The sequence below is a fragment of the Strix aluco genome, chromosome 4 (assembly GCF_031877795.1).
Source record: "Strix aluco isolate bStrAlu1 chromosome 4, bStrAlu1.hap1, whole genome shotgun sequence".
Lineage (NCBI taxonomy): Eukaryota > Metazoa > Chordata > Aves > Strigiformes > Strigidae > Strix > Strix aluco.
The window spans coordinates 57,724,995-57,740,883 of record NC_133934.1 but is presented as its reverse complement, the minus strand read 5'-3'; the positions used below and the strand labels follow the sequence as shown (position 1 = coordinate 57,740,883).

Below are 15,889 nucleotides of genomic sequence, written 5' to 3'. Positions count from 1 at the left end.
CCATTAATATTGGGAGTGTGCACAGACCTTCATCTTGTCCTAATAATTTGCATGAATTTATCCCTCTGCTCTCTGAGACTCGCACCACCTTGCTGGGTATGAGGGAGAGCTGACCTCCCCATTCGTTTTTTTTTATGCAGGCAGGTATTGTGGATTCTCTATTAGCAATAGTTTAAAATGCCCCAGTAACAGCAGTGTAAGGGCCAAGGACTTGGATGCCAGAGCAGCCTGTGTGAGTTTTAAGCAGTCAGTGAAACTTGCAGGTCTGGAGGAAAACACTAGCGATTTATGACAGACCACCTGAGAGCACTTGAGCAACGTGCCTATCCCAGTTCTCATTAGTAATGTCTTTAAACTGCATGTATGATGCATTCTAAATACAACTGATAAACTCTCTTGAATGGCATTCAGTGCAACGATAAAATCATTTTGGAGAAAAAAATTAAATCTACATTTGATCACCTACCTATGCAAGTCCTGCCATCAGGCCCTAGCTGCAGTCCAGGAGAAGGACAGCGGCAGCGTACTTCCCCTTTCAGGACATCACAGCCATACTGACAGTTTGCCATCGAGCAAGAAAGGGCATCTAGGGAAAAATAATTGAACATATTTAGAGAAGGACTCTGATCAGTACCAGAAAATTACTAAAAACTTTGGAGAATTAAGACATCATATAATTATGATAGAAGTGGAAAAATGCTTGTTGAATTTGACAGGTATCCATTCAGGCTTTAAAGAGCAAATGCATATGCAGTAAATTTTTTCTTTCCACAAATTGCATCTCTAAAGAAAAAAAGAAAACCACCACAATCGTAGCAAGTTGTGTCATGGAATGCAGCCCCCATGAGGAATATAAAACCCAGTATGTACTACAAACCCTCCTAGACAGTACTGCCATTTTAAAATAGGAACTTCCTTAATTAAAGGTAATTTCTCTCCCCTTCTCTCTGTCCAGACACTCTAAATATCCACTTTTATGGGAGCAAGCAGGAACCTGATCTCCACAGAGATGACAGTACAATTTTATACCAGTCAAACAACCAACATCTGCAGCTTTAATGATTTTACATTCATAAGGACGTAACACAGCAGAACTGCAGGTGTCTTGCTGCAATGAAAACTGCAAGCACTTGTCCTTGAAGGCCAATTAACAGTGATTTACAGCACTGAAGAATGCTTCTGAGGAAATGTGTAATAAAACTAATAAAAATCAAAATATTTGCTCTAGTTTTGTTCAGCCTAATTTCATTAGAAGAAAGAAGCTCATCGTGTGCAACTGCCTAATTTCCAGCACGATTAATCTTTTACTTTGGGACTCATCTTCATTTCATACAAGTTTCCCAGGGAAACCCAAGCAGGGACCTTGAGGAGTTTGAAAACAGAAAGCAACAAGCCTTGCCATACTTGAGCACGTTCCATCTGGCATAAGCATGTAGCCGTTCAGACAGTAGCACTTGTAGCTGCCGTAGGTATTCATACACCGGTGTTTGCACGGCCGTGGCTTTAGTCCACACTCATTTAGATCTGAAATGAAGGGTACAAGGAAAGGTGGGGGGAAAAGAAAACATACAAAGTATGTGTGAAAAAACTACTAGCTCAAGTTCCTGGAGGAAGAAGGAAAAATATGGCAACTGGTTTTTTTATACGCAGTGCAGCTGATAGCAAGTGTCTAGAACATCCTGCATGAAGCACTGTTCACCCTTCCGGCCAAGTGGCATATTTTCTTCTGTTTCACAGATATTCGTTCAAAAATGACAGTATTAGCATTAGATTAAGTGCCAACAGAAGTTTCACTAGGGAATGCACAAGCTCAGGCTGCCCACATCTTGCCACTATTCACATTGATACCATGTCCAGGACCAGCCAGAACTCGGGAGGAGGAGAAGGGAGAAAGCTAACGTCACTGCTGCAATCACTATCAGCAATTCTGATACTGATTCAGTGATTCACTATCATGCTTCAAAATTAGTCGCAGAGGAAGGCAGGAAAGCTGAGGCTAACCTACTTTAAACAATCTCACAGAAGAAATGTATTCCTTACCATCTAGAACATACTGAAAAGAAAGTATCTGACATCAGTGTTATTTGCAAAGGACTATCCACGAAGGCTACTATCTCAGATTTACAATTTAATACAGAATTCATGACTTACTGAAAATATTCAGCATACAATTTTCATATTAGTAGAAAAGGCTTCTAACAGGAAGTAAAGATTGAGTGAGCATTTCCTTCAGAATTCTGTTCCAGGAACGCCTGTTGGTTTTATCTGGGTAAACCAGAATAATTTGTACTTAGTTATCTGTGTACTTATGAGTAAAGATGCAATAAAGGTGAAAATAATAAATCTATTCACAAATCCAGCCAGCAAGTACTTAAACAACTGAGTTACTGACCTTCATCTCTAATGTTGCATAATGCTGTCTGGAGGTCTGTTACAGTAAGAAAGTCACTGTTATTTCCAGGAATTTTTCAAAAAGCCATCTCCACCACTAAGCACATTCTCATCAAAAGTCACTCCCTAATTCACGTAGCAGAAAGATAAGCCTTGGGGCTCCTACCATGTGGTAGACACACGAACACAGTAGCCACTTTATAAAATGCCAGCTGAGGAGACGATACATGCTTTCTATGGACTACATATAAAGGCTTAGGAGTTAGGACATTTAAACAGAAAGACAAATATACCTCTGGTTAGAATGAAGTCAGTAATTCCGAACAGTGTTTATGTGTATCATTACATCTGTTGTCTTCTGACCTACTTTGTTTTCATCTTCATGGGGTCAAGGGAGAGCGAGCGTCATGCAGACAGGTATTTGCCCCTCCCCACAACCCTTCCCCTAACTGACAGGTATGACTTTTTTTTTTTTTACTTCATTTTCCAAGGCCTTGGGAAGAGAAGCAGGCTTAAGGATAAGAATACTCCCTGCTCTCCTCTGATGTGAGAGGGTAGTGGTAAGGGACATGATTTTCCCTTTCTTCCTGCAGAAGGCTCAACAAGATGTTTCTAGGAAGACTGAAGGGAAACATTTGCTCCTAGAGCTGTGAGGAGGACCAGGTGAGTGTAGCAGGACTTCAGTGAGAAGTTGTTAAAGTAAGGGCTGGACCTGTGCCTGACAAACAAGGGGTGATAACCATCTCCGCAGTCTTCCTACAGATCACGCATTGCAGAAAGAGCATCCCTGTTCAACTCTCACTCTTTGGGAGTTTGAAAACATTTCTGGAGTTGCTAGAAAATACTTCTCCTAGCAGGCACCAAATGCCACAATCACAAGAGTCTACCTGCTGGGTCTGAGAGAAACAGCTGTAGAAGAGATGTACATTTTCTACTGAAAAAGAGAGATCTTCAGCTAAGAGTTGTGACTATCGAGTACCTGCACAGGCCAGATGGAAAAGCAGCAGATGATTACGCTAGAGGGGAAGGGCAAGTTTTCAATGTGAAAATCTGTGTAAAAAAAACTTTGTATAAAAATGATCAGTAATAAACAGGTGAAAGCTTGAATTTTGGGAGGCAAACTTCTCTGGGCAGCACAAAAAGCTGCTTTTCTCTTTCTTCTGTAAAACTTACTACAATTAGGCAGCTCCTGACAGACATTATTGCTACATTAACCTATTCATTACACATGCAACACATCTGTTAAAAAAGTCATTGTTAAATTCAAAAATTCTGTTAGAGTTTTACTTCAATTCATAAAAGTATCCCCACAGAGCCCACACTATTGACTGTTCTGAGATCCATGGACAATAGTCATTTTGAAGTAAGAGAAAGAAAAGTTCTGCAAGTCTAAAATATTTGCACTCTTCCTCTTCTGTACAAAAACCATCACTTTATAAAATAAATGCATGACAGAGCTAAGTATAAAATACTTAATTAGAAGTAGGGACCAAATGAGGAAAGGTAGTGATGAAATTAAGCTGACAGGGCAGGATTTTAACAGTGCCTGTGTTAACATCTAGTGCTTACATCCCACTGCACTTCAGCTCCTAAATTCAGATACTCCTGAAGACTTTACCCTTAAGAACTGTCTTGCATTTATTTCCAGAGCTACAACCACAGATCCAAAGTTGAAAACAGTAAGAATTTATGACTGTTCTCAGTTTACCATATTGCATAAAGTAGATTACATTATGAGCCTTAAATAATTGGGTTGTTCTATAGGACTCTGAATACTACACCACCATTTGGTAAAAAATATTCTTAGTACAGAAATGAAAGCTCTGGTATTGACAAATAGATAGCTATTAGTAACATATGCTAAGAATAACCTGATCTTAAAAAGTAAGATGCAATCAACTGTATTAGGCTATCACATGACACGCTTTTCATGTGTGGAATTTTGACTAAATTATTTCTACTGTCTTCATTCTATTTCTGCCTGTGAACAAATGCTGTCAACATCAGCTTTTGATTGATGTCTTAAAAAGCATGCTGAAAGTAAAATGCCTGTGTGTTGAAAAAGTTCAAATTTTTTAACCTTGGCTGACGTAACAGAAAGCTAAGGTCACAAGGCAGCAAAACCAGGCTGTTAGCACAACTCCACTTAAACCTAAACCTCATGTGTCATGGGTTTTCACTTTTGCCTTTGAAATTAACTACTGAGAGAAAGATGTTTTTAACCTTCTAGAGTCAGAATGAAGGCTACTGTTTAGCAAAACAGGTACTGGCAGTGGTGTGGCTGCTTAAGAGAGAAGTCAGCCTGCAAAGAGGTTAGGTGTGTTAGAGCATACTGCTCAGCCCATCTTCCCCAAAATGCAACTTCTTTTCACTAGCGGAGATGGGCACATACTTGGAAACTGTACGACAAGCACCATTCATTTCCTAGGAGACACATTGTACGGTTACTGGCAGGTCCTACTGGTTCTACATAAAGGCCTGTATGAAGATGCTGACAGCTCTCTCGATCCACCTCCACACACCCATAATCTCTAACAGCGTGCTTCTCTAAGAAGAGTCCGGATGTACTGGACATGGACTCAGGGAGCGCTGAAACATTCCTGCTATTTATACACTCGATCTGTTTGTGTGTTTTGTGTTAAGTCTATTTTTTCAAGATCAGGTTCAGGCTAATGTTAGCAGTCAAAAAATCAGCCATAGCAACATACCCTCTTGAACAAATGCTGGTTACTTATCAGTTGTGTATTTCAAGCAACAGCTATAAAGACATCTCAGTATAAATGTCCATGCATCAAAAGACGAAATAAGAAAACAGCATAGGTTTCCTCTAAAAAAAGTGAAAGCTAAAATGTATAAACTCAAGGGGTAGTAAAAATAACACTCTTACATTGTTTTTCTTTTTAATAAAGTATCATCATTTCTTTTAGTCACTTATAATCTCACACTGGAATTTAAAATATAAAGCCCAACACTATTAAAAAGTTTAACAAATCCCTTTAATCTCTTTGCGGGAATGTCCACTCACTGTCCTGCACTTGAGAACTTCACTGTTCAGCCACTTAAAATTCCCATGTTGCCTGCAATTGTACAGTCATAAAAACCCAGCATTCTTAATTTCAAAATAACATGAGACAGCACTGTACATAAAAGCAGAATAACAGTTCTGGACACGATGGAAAGCAGGTCTGTAACATAAGCACAGGCTGCTGAGCACAAGTATTTTATTTTTAAAGAAATGAAATGAAAATGTGAATGTAAGGGAAGGACAAGAGTCTATGCTGGCAAATCCGGATGTGACTTCTTTGACTACTGTGTGGCACCACACAAGATCTTGGGTAATGACTGACTTTAGGGCACACTTAACAATGGGGCACTACCTCCTAGGAAGATGCAATACACTGGTATTTTCTTTATTTAGCTTCTGCAGAAAACTCCATCACTCACACCTTCTCTGCCTTTTTCTGCCTATTATCTAACTTGGATCAGGCAACACAAAGGTCAAATATTCAATACCAAATTTACTCAGATTTTGAAAAGAGAAAACCAGGGATCAGAAACCAAATGAAAAATTGAACTGTTATCACCATACTATAAACAGTAGATCAGCTTTCATTTCCAGCAACTGTCATCATCACACTATCATGTCAAACTTATGACTGGAGATTTGTATCACCCTAAGAGAGTTTTCTTCACATCACTTAGTCTGATTAATGAACAGCTGCCAAATGCAGAAGTTAACAGTCCTCATTTTCTTCAACTTCCAGCTTTATGTAAATCACAGTTTTGTCTTTATCTAACCTGATAAAGAATTTCCATCACTCTCACTTTAAAAGGGAATTCAGAAACAAAGCACAGGCCCTGAAAGAAGAGCAGAGGAAAGTAACAAAAGCAAGTTGCAACCATAAGTATGGTGGAGAGTCAAGTCTCTTCAGAATAAAGGTGCACAGCATCAAGGAAATGCAATAAATTTTTTGCTCTGCATGCTAACGACACGCAGGTTCAGGTTCTGCAGCACAGCCATCATCTATTACCCTCCAACCCCTTTGCAAGAAACTGTATTACTGTTTCAAGCCGTGCAGGTAGAAGGAGCACGCCACCTGAAATACAGGTCCATCTCACCCCTTGATGCTATATTTCTTGCATGATGATCCAGAGGGAGGAAGAGAAGTGCTTCACTGCTCTGACCAGGTGGACTTGTATATGGCTGCTCATCTTCACAGGATGGGAAGAAGGCATAATAAAAATGAAATTACCAGATCTTTGTAATATGCATTACTTCATCATTTAAAAAAAAATAAAATACATACATACATACATATATATCTCAAGTGCTGGCAAGAATTGTATTACAAAGAGAAAGTAACAAACTTTGCATCATGTTCCTGGAACAAACAGGGTAAGAAGATACCAAGTTACAGATGAGCAGCCTTACATTCTTTGCATGAAGACAACCTTTCCCAGCTACATGAAGTTAACCTGCATATGCCTTAGATTACTAGCAAAAATCACAAGTTTTCAACCATTTGTATTCGTCTGTGAACAAAGATCTTACTGAAGATCAGGTATCAATTTTCTGATGAACACATTTTGAAAGAAGTATTAGTTCTGTTATTATCACTATAAATTAGAGAGGTGGCACAGGGTATTTTCTTTCACATTGTTCAGCTTCTTCTTAACTGGTTACAGCTGTAAAGCTGGGATCAAAAAGCTAGAAGGGAAACACTAAAGCTGCTCAGGAGATTTGAATGCTGTGGGGAGAGCACATGGTTAGCTCTTGTGCAAAGTCACTGCAATTGAATTGCTGATGATAGCAACATACTAAAAGAAGAAACGGCTAATCCTAACTTCTGAGTGACCTAAAGCGAGGTCTAGATTGCCACAGCAGCCGCAGTGCCACTAGAAAAGGACAAGCATCCAGGCATCATCATACATCCTAGAAAGACTTCCACCTCTGCAGGCAAACTCCACCATTTCTTCTGTCAACACCATTACTTTCTGTTATTACTAATTATGATTCTACAACAGAAATGAGAAAGATGGCCCATGGACAGGACAGGTGCTATATTAAGGTATAACAACATAGGTCACACTCATCCTGTGCAATTTGAATTTCCTCCCAGCAAAAGCAGGCTCTGCATCCACTATGCACTTTCAGGTCTCACCTAAACATGGAATCAACACATGGGAAGAACGCATACCCTGACCCCAGAAACAGCTCAGGGGTCTCACCATATAGTAAAATAGCTATAGGATGTAGTCACCTGAACTGGTGTACATCTGGGACACCACAGTCAGCAGGCACCTCGGTAACCTCACGCATATCTGCCATGACAACTTTGCCACCAATACCATGCAAGAACATTTGATCAATACTGCCTAAAATGCTTCTTTTAATCATTTATCACCACTTTTTATTCCTTCCTTAGCATTTAGTGGAAAGCAGATAGTTGAGATTAAGACTGCTGCCTCCAGCAATTTGCATAGCATTCTTTTGATATTGTTAAAGTTTTTAGTACAAATAAAAACTGTTACATATACATATAACAACTGTTAGTTCACTGCACTGTTTTCTAAAAAAGTTCCAGACTGACCAAAACAGGTGTAGAATAATAAAATCGTAACAACCCATACTTTAAAATGTCAGCCCAGAGTAAAGGAGAAAGGAGACAGGCTAATCTGAGAGATGACAGAATAAATTAAGTTTAAAACAAAACTGATAAATACAACTTTCATTTCCACATCAGTTTGGGAAGGATTAGTAAATCTAAAAATAAATATGTATCTATTTTTAAAGAAAATTATTCACTCTAAAATCAACATGTCAAAAGAAGGTTAGCAAACATCAAGGTACATTTTTGAACAACATAGTTCTGAATGTCACACTTTTCTACCATACTTCCTCAGCACTCTCAGAAAATGTTTGAACTTTTTCTGTAGGCTGAGACAACTGGAAAAGAAAACAGTCTTACTGAGATATCTTTGTATGTGAACATGTCTTAGGCATCAAAATCTAATAAATCATGTACTACAATTCTGTTTATACTCTATGATCTTTATACCATTACATGTTTGGAGATCATTTTTGGCAAAAATAGCACAATAAAACTATATTAATAATTCAGGAAGAGAACACTTTATGTTTCCAACTCCTACATATGCACTACAATTTATGCCTACCTAACTAGTTCAGGATTAGAGACACAAAAATGAAAATGCATGAATGAATTTTTTTTTAATTGAACAAATACTATTTCACTATCCAAACCTGAAAATTGTGACTTTATGAAATAACAATCCTGACCACAAGATTGAAGTAATTTGATTCAGATTCAGGAGAGCATGTAAATGCATCCTTTACACTAAACTCACTGATTTCATCTCAATGAAAGCAATTTTTCCCCTGTGTTATCCCACTGCAGATGTCATTCTCTCTACAAATGTCAGTCCCAATATCAGAATAGCTACAGCAGTAACAGACCTGGTATATGAGTTCATGACCCTATAAATGCAGATGACGCACACAGCATTTGTGGGGAGAGGGATTAACAATACTTTGTCAATTTCAAGAAGAAATTCTCTTTCTTGGACTTCACTTTCTTACCTTGGTTGCAGGTTTTTCCAGTGTATCCTGGGTGGCACTTACACTTGTTTGGCCCGACACATTCACCATGTTTACATCCTGGCTGACATATAGCTGTAAATAGAGGAATACTCGTTATCCTTCCACTTCAGTCATGGCTGACAGTGCTTTACTTTGAAACATGGCAACAACCTAACAAACAGTACCATTTATGTACTTCCCTTCAGCATCATTATATTCCTCAAATATCGCTGTTCAAAGATCAGGTGCACTTCCAAAAATAGCCACCACCCCAATACATGTGGGAAGAGTGAGATACTTAGTAGTAGTCTTTGTACAACACTACACTGTGCTGTTTCTGGGATATTAAACCCATTCAATAACTAATCAGCAAGCAGGCAATGTGCCTTCACTTGCTCTATGTATGTATGTACTATGATTCATGTCATTAAATTTGGTAAACCTGGAATATGCCCCAGCTGTACAGAAATGTATATGCCAATATCAGAGGTGACAAACAAAGCCATAGCAGTAGCACAGATCCCCACATTCACTGTTTTCCTCTATAAGGCAACACTCTTTACTCCCTCATTAAGCAATGTTTTGCCTGAATCTCTCCCTTTTGGGTGTTTGGATTCTGGCATGGGAATTACTTCTTTTTTTTCTTTTGGAGGAAAAAAGGACTGAGTAAAAGCAAAAGCAACATCAACTGTAATATGCTGCTTTATCACTGCGCTCATCCAAGTCACTTCTACTCAGATATTTCAAGCATTTATTACCCAACCTGCGGTACAGATACAGTCTCAGAATGTGAAGTTATGGTGTATTCTGCTTCCAGAGTCAAATTTGCCAGGCAATTTCTAATTCCCCAAATGGAGTATAAATACAGAGGTCCAAGAAATACTAGTTAGGAAGCCATTTTTTGGTATCTCTCTCAATATAACACAAATAAAATTCATAAAACAAACTTTTAAACTTCAATAATAAAACAAGCATTGCTTCTGAAGAAATATAAGAATTCACACACAAATGTATTTTTAGTGATGTAGGTTTAGCTAACAGGAATATTTTCAGAGTGTAACAAATCCTGCATAACTCTGGAAACCCTTTTACAGCTGAAAATTTTAAATAATATTTCCAAGTCTTTTTTATTAGAAACATCTTTCCATTACTAAGCATACTGTTTCAACCTACTGGAAAACTGAAGTATTTACTATGCTTTAAAATACTGTTTATCATTATATGACAAAATGCTGATGCAAAATTCTGGTGAGCTTACTGTTTAAGCAACACAGACACAAATTAGACAGAAATCAGAGGGTGGCATAACTTGAATACCCTGTAATCAGGATTTACTATTTACCCTGGCTTTAAGTTCATTTTCTAAACTAACAGTATCTTTTGGAATTTGCAGAGTAACTAACAAGATCCAGCTGTAATATTAATTAATCTGACAACAGGCTGTATCATGAAACTGGATGTATTAAGGATGTAATTTAACAGAAATCTGTCAGAACGCACTCAGAAATGTAGCTTGCATTCTAGCCAAGACGTTCAACAGGGTTGAATTAAACAAAATTGAAACAGACACAAGAGATTAGTTTTGGTTATGGAAGAACTATGCAAACACATCTCTTATGTTCTAAAATCTTTTCCGTAAGATTCAAATCATCCAGAATCAGCAATTCCCACAAATGCATCCACAGAAGCTATTGTTAGCATAGGAAGAGTTTGCTTCAGTTTTAGGACTGCATTTGCCCTTTATTATCGGGGCATTTTTTTGTTTAAATGTTATATATGTATAGATATGGCCAGTGATATGCCCTGAGAACATAAAACTTTGTTTTCAATCTACAGCACTGCTCTTGACAGATCTTCCTAACATGATGGTTCAGTCTCTTTCTGAAAACTATCTTAAGAAATATCTTAAAAGGCAACAGAGAGAGATGTTTCTAGTTAATGAATTTATTTTTTTTTCCAATAAACACTGTCAAAAAACAAAGAAAAGGGATTCAGGTTCAGAAGCACCTCTCAAAGTGTTAGGAAAAGGGACTGCTTAGACTACTAAAAGGTATGTTTCAACAAGTAGGCCCTTGGGTAATGGACAGATTTGACTGAAGAGCAACTGATACATCATGGAAAACTTCTAGAACATTGTACCTGGAAACAATTAATTCTTTTTTAATCGTTATGGTCATAAACAGAAAAAGAGATCATCTTTGTGTAAAAGCTCATTTAGACACTGAGACTCATATTCCTGACACCATAGACCCAAGTCTAATTAGAGGTGATGGAGGCAAAACAGACTATGAAGACCAACATCATGACTTTGAAGCCACTGGGGAAAAAGAAAAAGTTGTGATCTAAACTACAGCAGAGAAACAGAAATTACTATAAATATGTTTTTGAAAGCTTCCATGAAATTTCAATGGCACTTTCGAGAAAATCCATATTGTGGAGTGGGATACAGTTAGGTAATAATTACTCTTTAAAAAACACAAAGCACCATGGGATCAACTTGCTGTGAAGTGTTACAGTTGAGGAACTGGACCTGTGGCAATGTTATTTTATCTGAGTTTTTAAAAGTCTTGGTCACTCCCTCAATTGCATAGATTGTAAATTAGCAGCAGCTCAGATAGAGGAAGAAACAATCTCATACTTAAAGATGAAAAGCCTTATAAAATTTGGTACTGAAATAAATGATATGTTCATTTCATTTAGAAATGAAAATGTTCCTCTAATTCAGAGGGTCAAATACGTTTGTATTAGGAATCAGATGTTTTGCTTAATTATCTGTTAACCAAGTAGGTCAGATATCGTACTAGAACAAAAATCACGTATTAGCATTTGTTTAAAACAAATACAGATATGAAACATGTAACAGGCCATGTTATAAAATCTAGCAATCGGATCTATGGGATCTTCAAGAGACCATCTAGTCCAATACATCTCAGCACCATACAATGCAGTATTTAATGTCTTGTATGACATAAAGATGGGTAACTCCTGATCTCGTCTACCTCCTAGTCTCAAGATATAACTAAGAAATGCACTTAAATCACATGACAGATATGTCTCTCTTGTTTTTAAAAGTCTCAATTAAAGGACATCTCAGCCCATCAGCAGTCTACAGCTCAAGAGTCTCTACTACCACAAGGACAGTTTCCTAGTGATTAGCAAACCACTATCCATAAAGTCAGTCATCATAAAATTCTTTTTCTACACATTAAACAGGTATTTGGAAACCTATGTTTACTGCCAAACACTGTGCTTGAAGAAATCCTGTTTATTAGCGTACACTCTGTGCACTTTGGCTACTTAAGTATTATGCGTCTTATTTATACACAGGTGCTGAAATGCAATACAATGTGACAACTGAAGAATTTCTATACACAAGAGAAGTGCTTTGCAGTAAGCTCAGCAACATCCATAGCTCCGCCAACACCACAGACACATCCCACAGCATTTCCTATCAGGAATCAAGCCACCCTCACCAAGCAATTTGTACATCCTCCCATTCACTCAAACAGGACTTTGCACAGTGCTCAGAACGTAAGGAGACGGTGTCCAGCCCAGCCTGCACACCTGGCTGGGGTTCCATCGGCAACATCTATACGCCCTTCCCTCTGACCTCTACCACCAGGCCCAGAGGGGTGCCCTGGCTCAGGCTCTGCCACCTGCACCTTGCCAATACTCCCTTCTCCAGAGGAGGAGCTGCCCCTGCGCAGCAGCACATACACACTCGCTGACTCCTGAAGGGCTCCATTCGAATGTGGCCAACAGTGAGATTCAGGTATAAAAATAAGCTTGAGCCTGACTTTCATAATTTCTTTTAATAGCAGGTAATTATTTCAGCTGTTTGGTATGAATCTAGGCATACACTATGTATGCTGATGCGACTGGGTTTTTTCTTTGAATTTTCAACTCTACTTAATTTCTTACAAAATTCCGGATAGAATAGGAATAGAATAGAATATAGATTTCAGTTGCCCTGCTCACACACAAACACATAGAGTTTACCCATATTTTTTTTAACACAATTAGACTCATAAGTAGTGGGGAATAAAGCCTCCTAACTAATATTCTTTGCGTCTTGACAATTAAAAAATTCCCCCACAACTGACCACAAGAACCAACACAACACCATTTCCCTCCAATCAACTCACATTTACCATGACTGAAATAAGCCATGTCCATGGACTTCAGTCTGCTACGTAACACTCACTTCCCTACTAGGCAAGAAGGAAATGTAGACAGTGGAGAGTTACACCAGGGTGAGAAAAATCACTCTCTTACACATTTAAGGCAATGAAGGCCAGAAGGTAAGAGTCTGAAAAGGTTGCCAAAGAGAAGCAAAAACTTTCTACTCTTTATAATGGTAATTGTTTAAAAAGAAGATAGAAGTACACTTGTATAGACAAGTGCCACTAAAAAAAAGATTGCTAATTCATTATTGAATCAATATCAACAACAACCTACCATTTCTCCAAAGATTCCTCTCTGAAAGCATTTAAACTGGCACTCCCATCGCATAGTAATGTGGACTGAGACAGAAATAAATCTCCTAAGCACAGCTATTTTCATCTTTAGTCAACTGCTGATTATTTATCTAGGCCATAGAATAAAACTGCAATTAAACTTTCCATTTCATTTTGTTGCCTAATACATAAAAGAGGTATCAGCAAATAAACTCTGGTCTCATGATTATTCCTTGCAGTTTGAACACTTTTCATTTTTTTGGGGGCCAGATGTGAAGACTTACTCTGTCTCAGTTCCCACCAACTTCAATGGAGGCAAGGAGTTATCCTAAAGCCTTTTATTTGGCCATAAATCTAACACAGTACCTATTTTAAAGGTTGGCAAGAACTACCTTTTCCTCCAAAATAAGGTGATAAATACCACATTTTAAGTCTCACTTAAACTTTAGGACAAATTAAACTTCCTGTAAAAATAACACAAGGAATTGAAACATGAATGAGTGGTTTGGGTTTAGGGTTGGGAACTTTTTTCAAGTGTGAGCGAGAGGGAGAAAGAATTTCTGGTGAAATGCACGTGCTGTTAGCACATGTTACGCTCACATAAAAGCCAGAAGCCACCAATCTTCCCAGCCACTACTAGCTACTGGTAGTGTCTGAGCATGACTCAATCATTCTGAATTATTATTTTTTAATTGTTGCATAAATACTATAAATGAAAAACACATTCAATCAATTCATTATGGGTCTATAACGTTGAGGTTTTTAATTTTAATCTGTATTTTCTCCCTGCACACAGTTCCCTCAGAAGTGCTTTGGAAGTCCCCCCTCAGGTTTTGTCAGTTCCTCTGCACTACACTGCCCACCTTTTGAGGGCATGGATGACTACCACATGCTGTCCCCTCTATTTCTTCTCATATAGAATTTTAATGTTAATGATTTATTTCTTGATTACCAAACACTGTTCGGTGGAATCCTAACCAGACAGTTGCACTGCCTGGTTCCTACCTGCCTAACTACTCCTCTTTGTTTGTGGCCAGCAATGGAAATCCCTGACCTTTCTTAGTGGAGTATCACTACCAGTTTAATTCTTTGGTTTTCCAACACTCCTAGCTACATTTTTCATCAAAACAGCCTTGAAAAGAATTCTGTGTGTAATTCTTAAATTCTTTTTCTCTGCTTTGCCTCTTAGTTTCTGTTCCTTAATACTTATTTCTTCTTCCTTGCATTTTCTTTCTTGCATGATGCCCACAAGACGGTTTTATTGATAGAAGTTGCCCTCAAAGTCTTTAACTGCTTTTTCTGCATCCCTCCACTCAAATCTGCCTCAAAATGCCAGACTGCAGATGTCCAACCTGTCCTTGAACTTCTATTTTCACCTCTCTGAAGTCTAAAAATACGCATAATACCTGCATCTGAAAGAAATGATGTTGACCATCTGCCTGAATGGCCTTGTTTCTGTCCTCTCTTCCCAAATAACACATAGCCCCTTATTTATTCTGACTCTAAATCCCAGCTCCTTAAAATTCAGTTTGTGAAAACACAGGAAGTAATTTGTGCATCAGCCTAGAGATGATTACATCCTATTCAGCTTCACAAACCTTTATTGGATCCTCTTACACTGCTGAATGCAGAGCACACTTCCAATCTTAAAATCACTACTTACATTCCCCCAGTGCCAACTTTAGAACAGGACTTGCATGTTGGTGAAACAAGATTTCCTCTAAGCTTCATCCTTCATCTGAAACTGGCTCGCTTTTTCTTGTGGTGCTAACAGACTACAACCTCAAGTTCTATACTTCTCCTCCTCAGAGCCAGCTTCAGCTCATGTCTGTCTCTATTTACTTTTTGCAATTCTTTGCAAATTATGCAATTGCATAAACACACACTAAGGAAAATAAACCTCCCTTATTCACAGTAATTTCAATCTAGGATCCCAAAGGTATGAGTTAATTTGTAAAATAAATCACTGCAGCTCTTTCAGAGTTACATATTTCTTTTTTGTTCAACTACATACAAATGCAGGAGAATGCATAAAGCTTAACCTGCCACACAGTTACCAGCAGGTGGTAAAAACACGTCATACCCATAACTCACATTACACAATTACTTCTGAAAAAATAACTTTGCTTCCCAAATAAGTGTATTAGCAGTCACAGCATATATCTCTGCAGACCTTAATAAGTCTGACTAGGGCATCTGGGTATTAATTTTCAGATAATTTCATACGCAAAACATTCCTGTGTATTTTAAAAGATAATAAGGGTCCTTGACCAACTTCTGTAACTAGAGACTGATAATATCATCAGATAAAACGGTAGTATCTAATGCCTGAATATTTTTTCACAAATTACGTGTGCTTGTTTGTAACATTCATGATAACAAATGTCAAAACGCATGCTTTAGCTTCTATCTAAAACATACTGGTCCATTAAGTAAGCGG

The 15,889-nt window shown here is 38.0% G+C and overlaps 1 protein-coding gene across 3 annotated transcripts in view; it reads right to left on the bottom strand.

Annotated features, from left to right (window-relative positions):
* NPNT (nephronectin) overlaps positions 1 to 15,889 on the bottom strand; it is a 54,701-nt gene that overhangs the window by 27,283 nt on the left and 11,529 nt on the right. For all 3 annotated transcript variants that reach the window (XM_074823228.1, XM_074823230.1, XM_074823229.1), the window contains 3 exons: positions 8,993 to 9,085; positions 1,405 to 1,524; positions 467 to 586 (listed from right to left, as the gene is read on the bottom strand). In XM_074823228.1, coding sequence (XP_074679329.1) covers positions 467 to 586; positions 1,405 to 1,524; positions 8,993 to 9,085 — 333 coding nt within the window. The remainder of the gene's footprint in view (positions 1 to 466; positions 587 to 1,404; positions 1,525 to 8,992; positions 9,086 to 15,889) is intronic.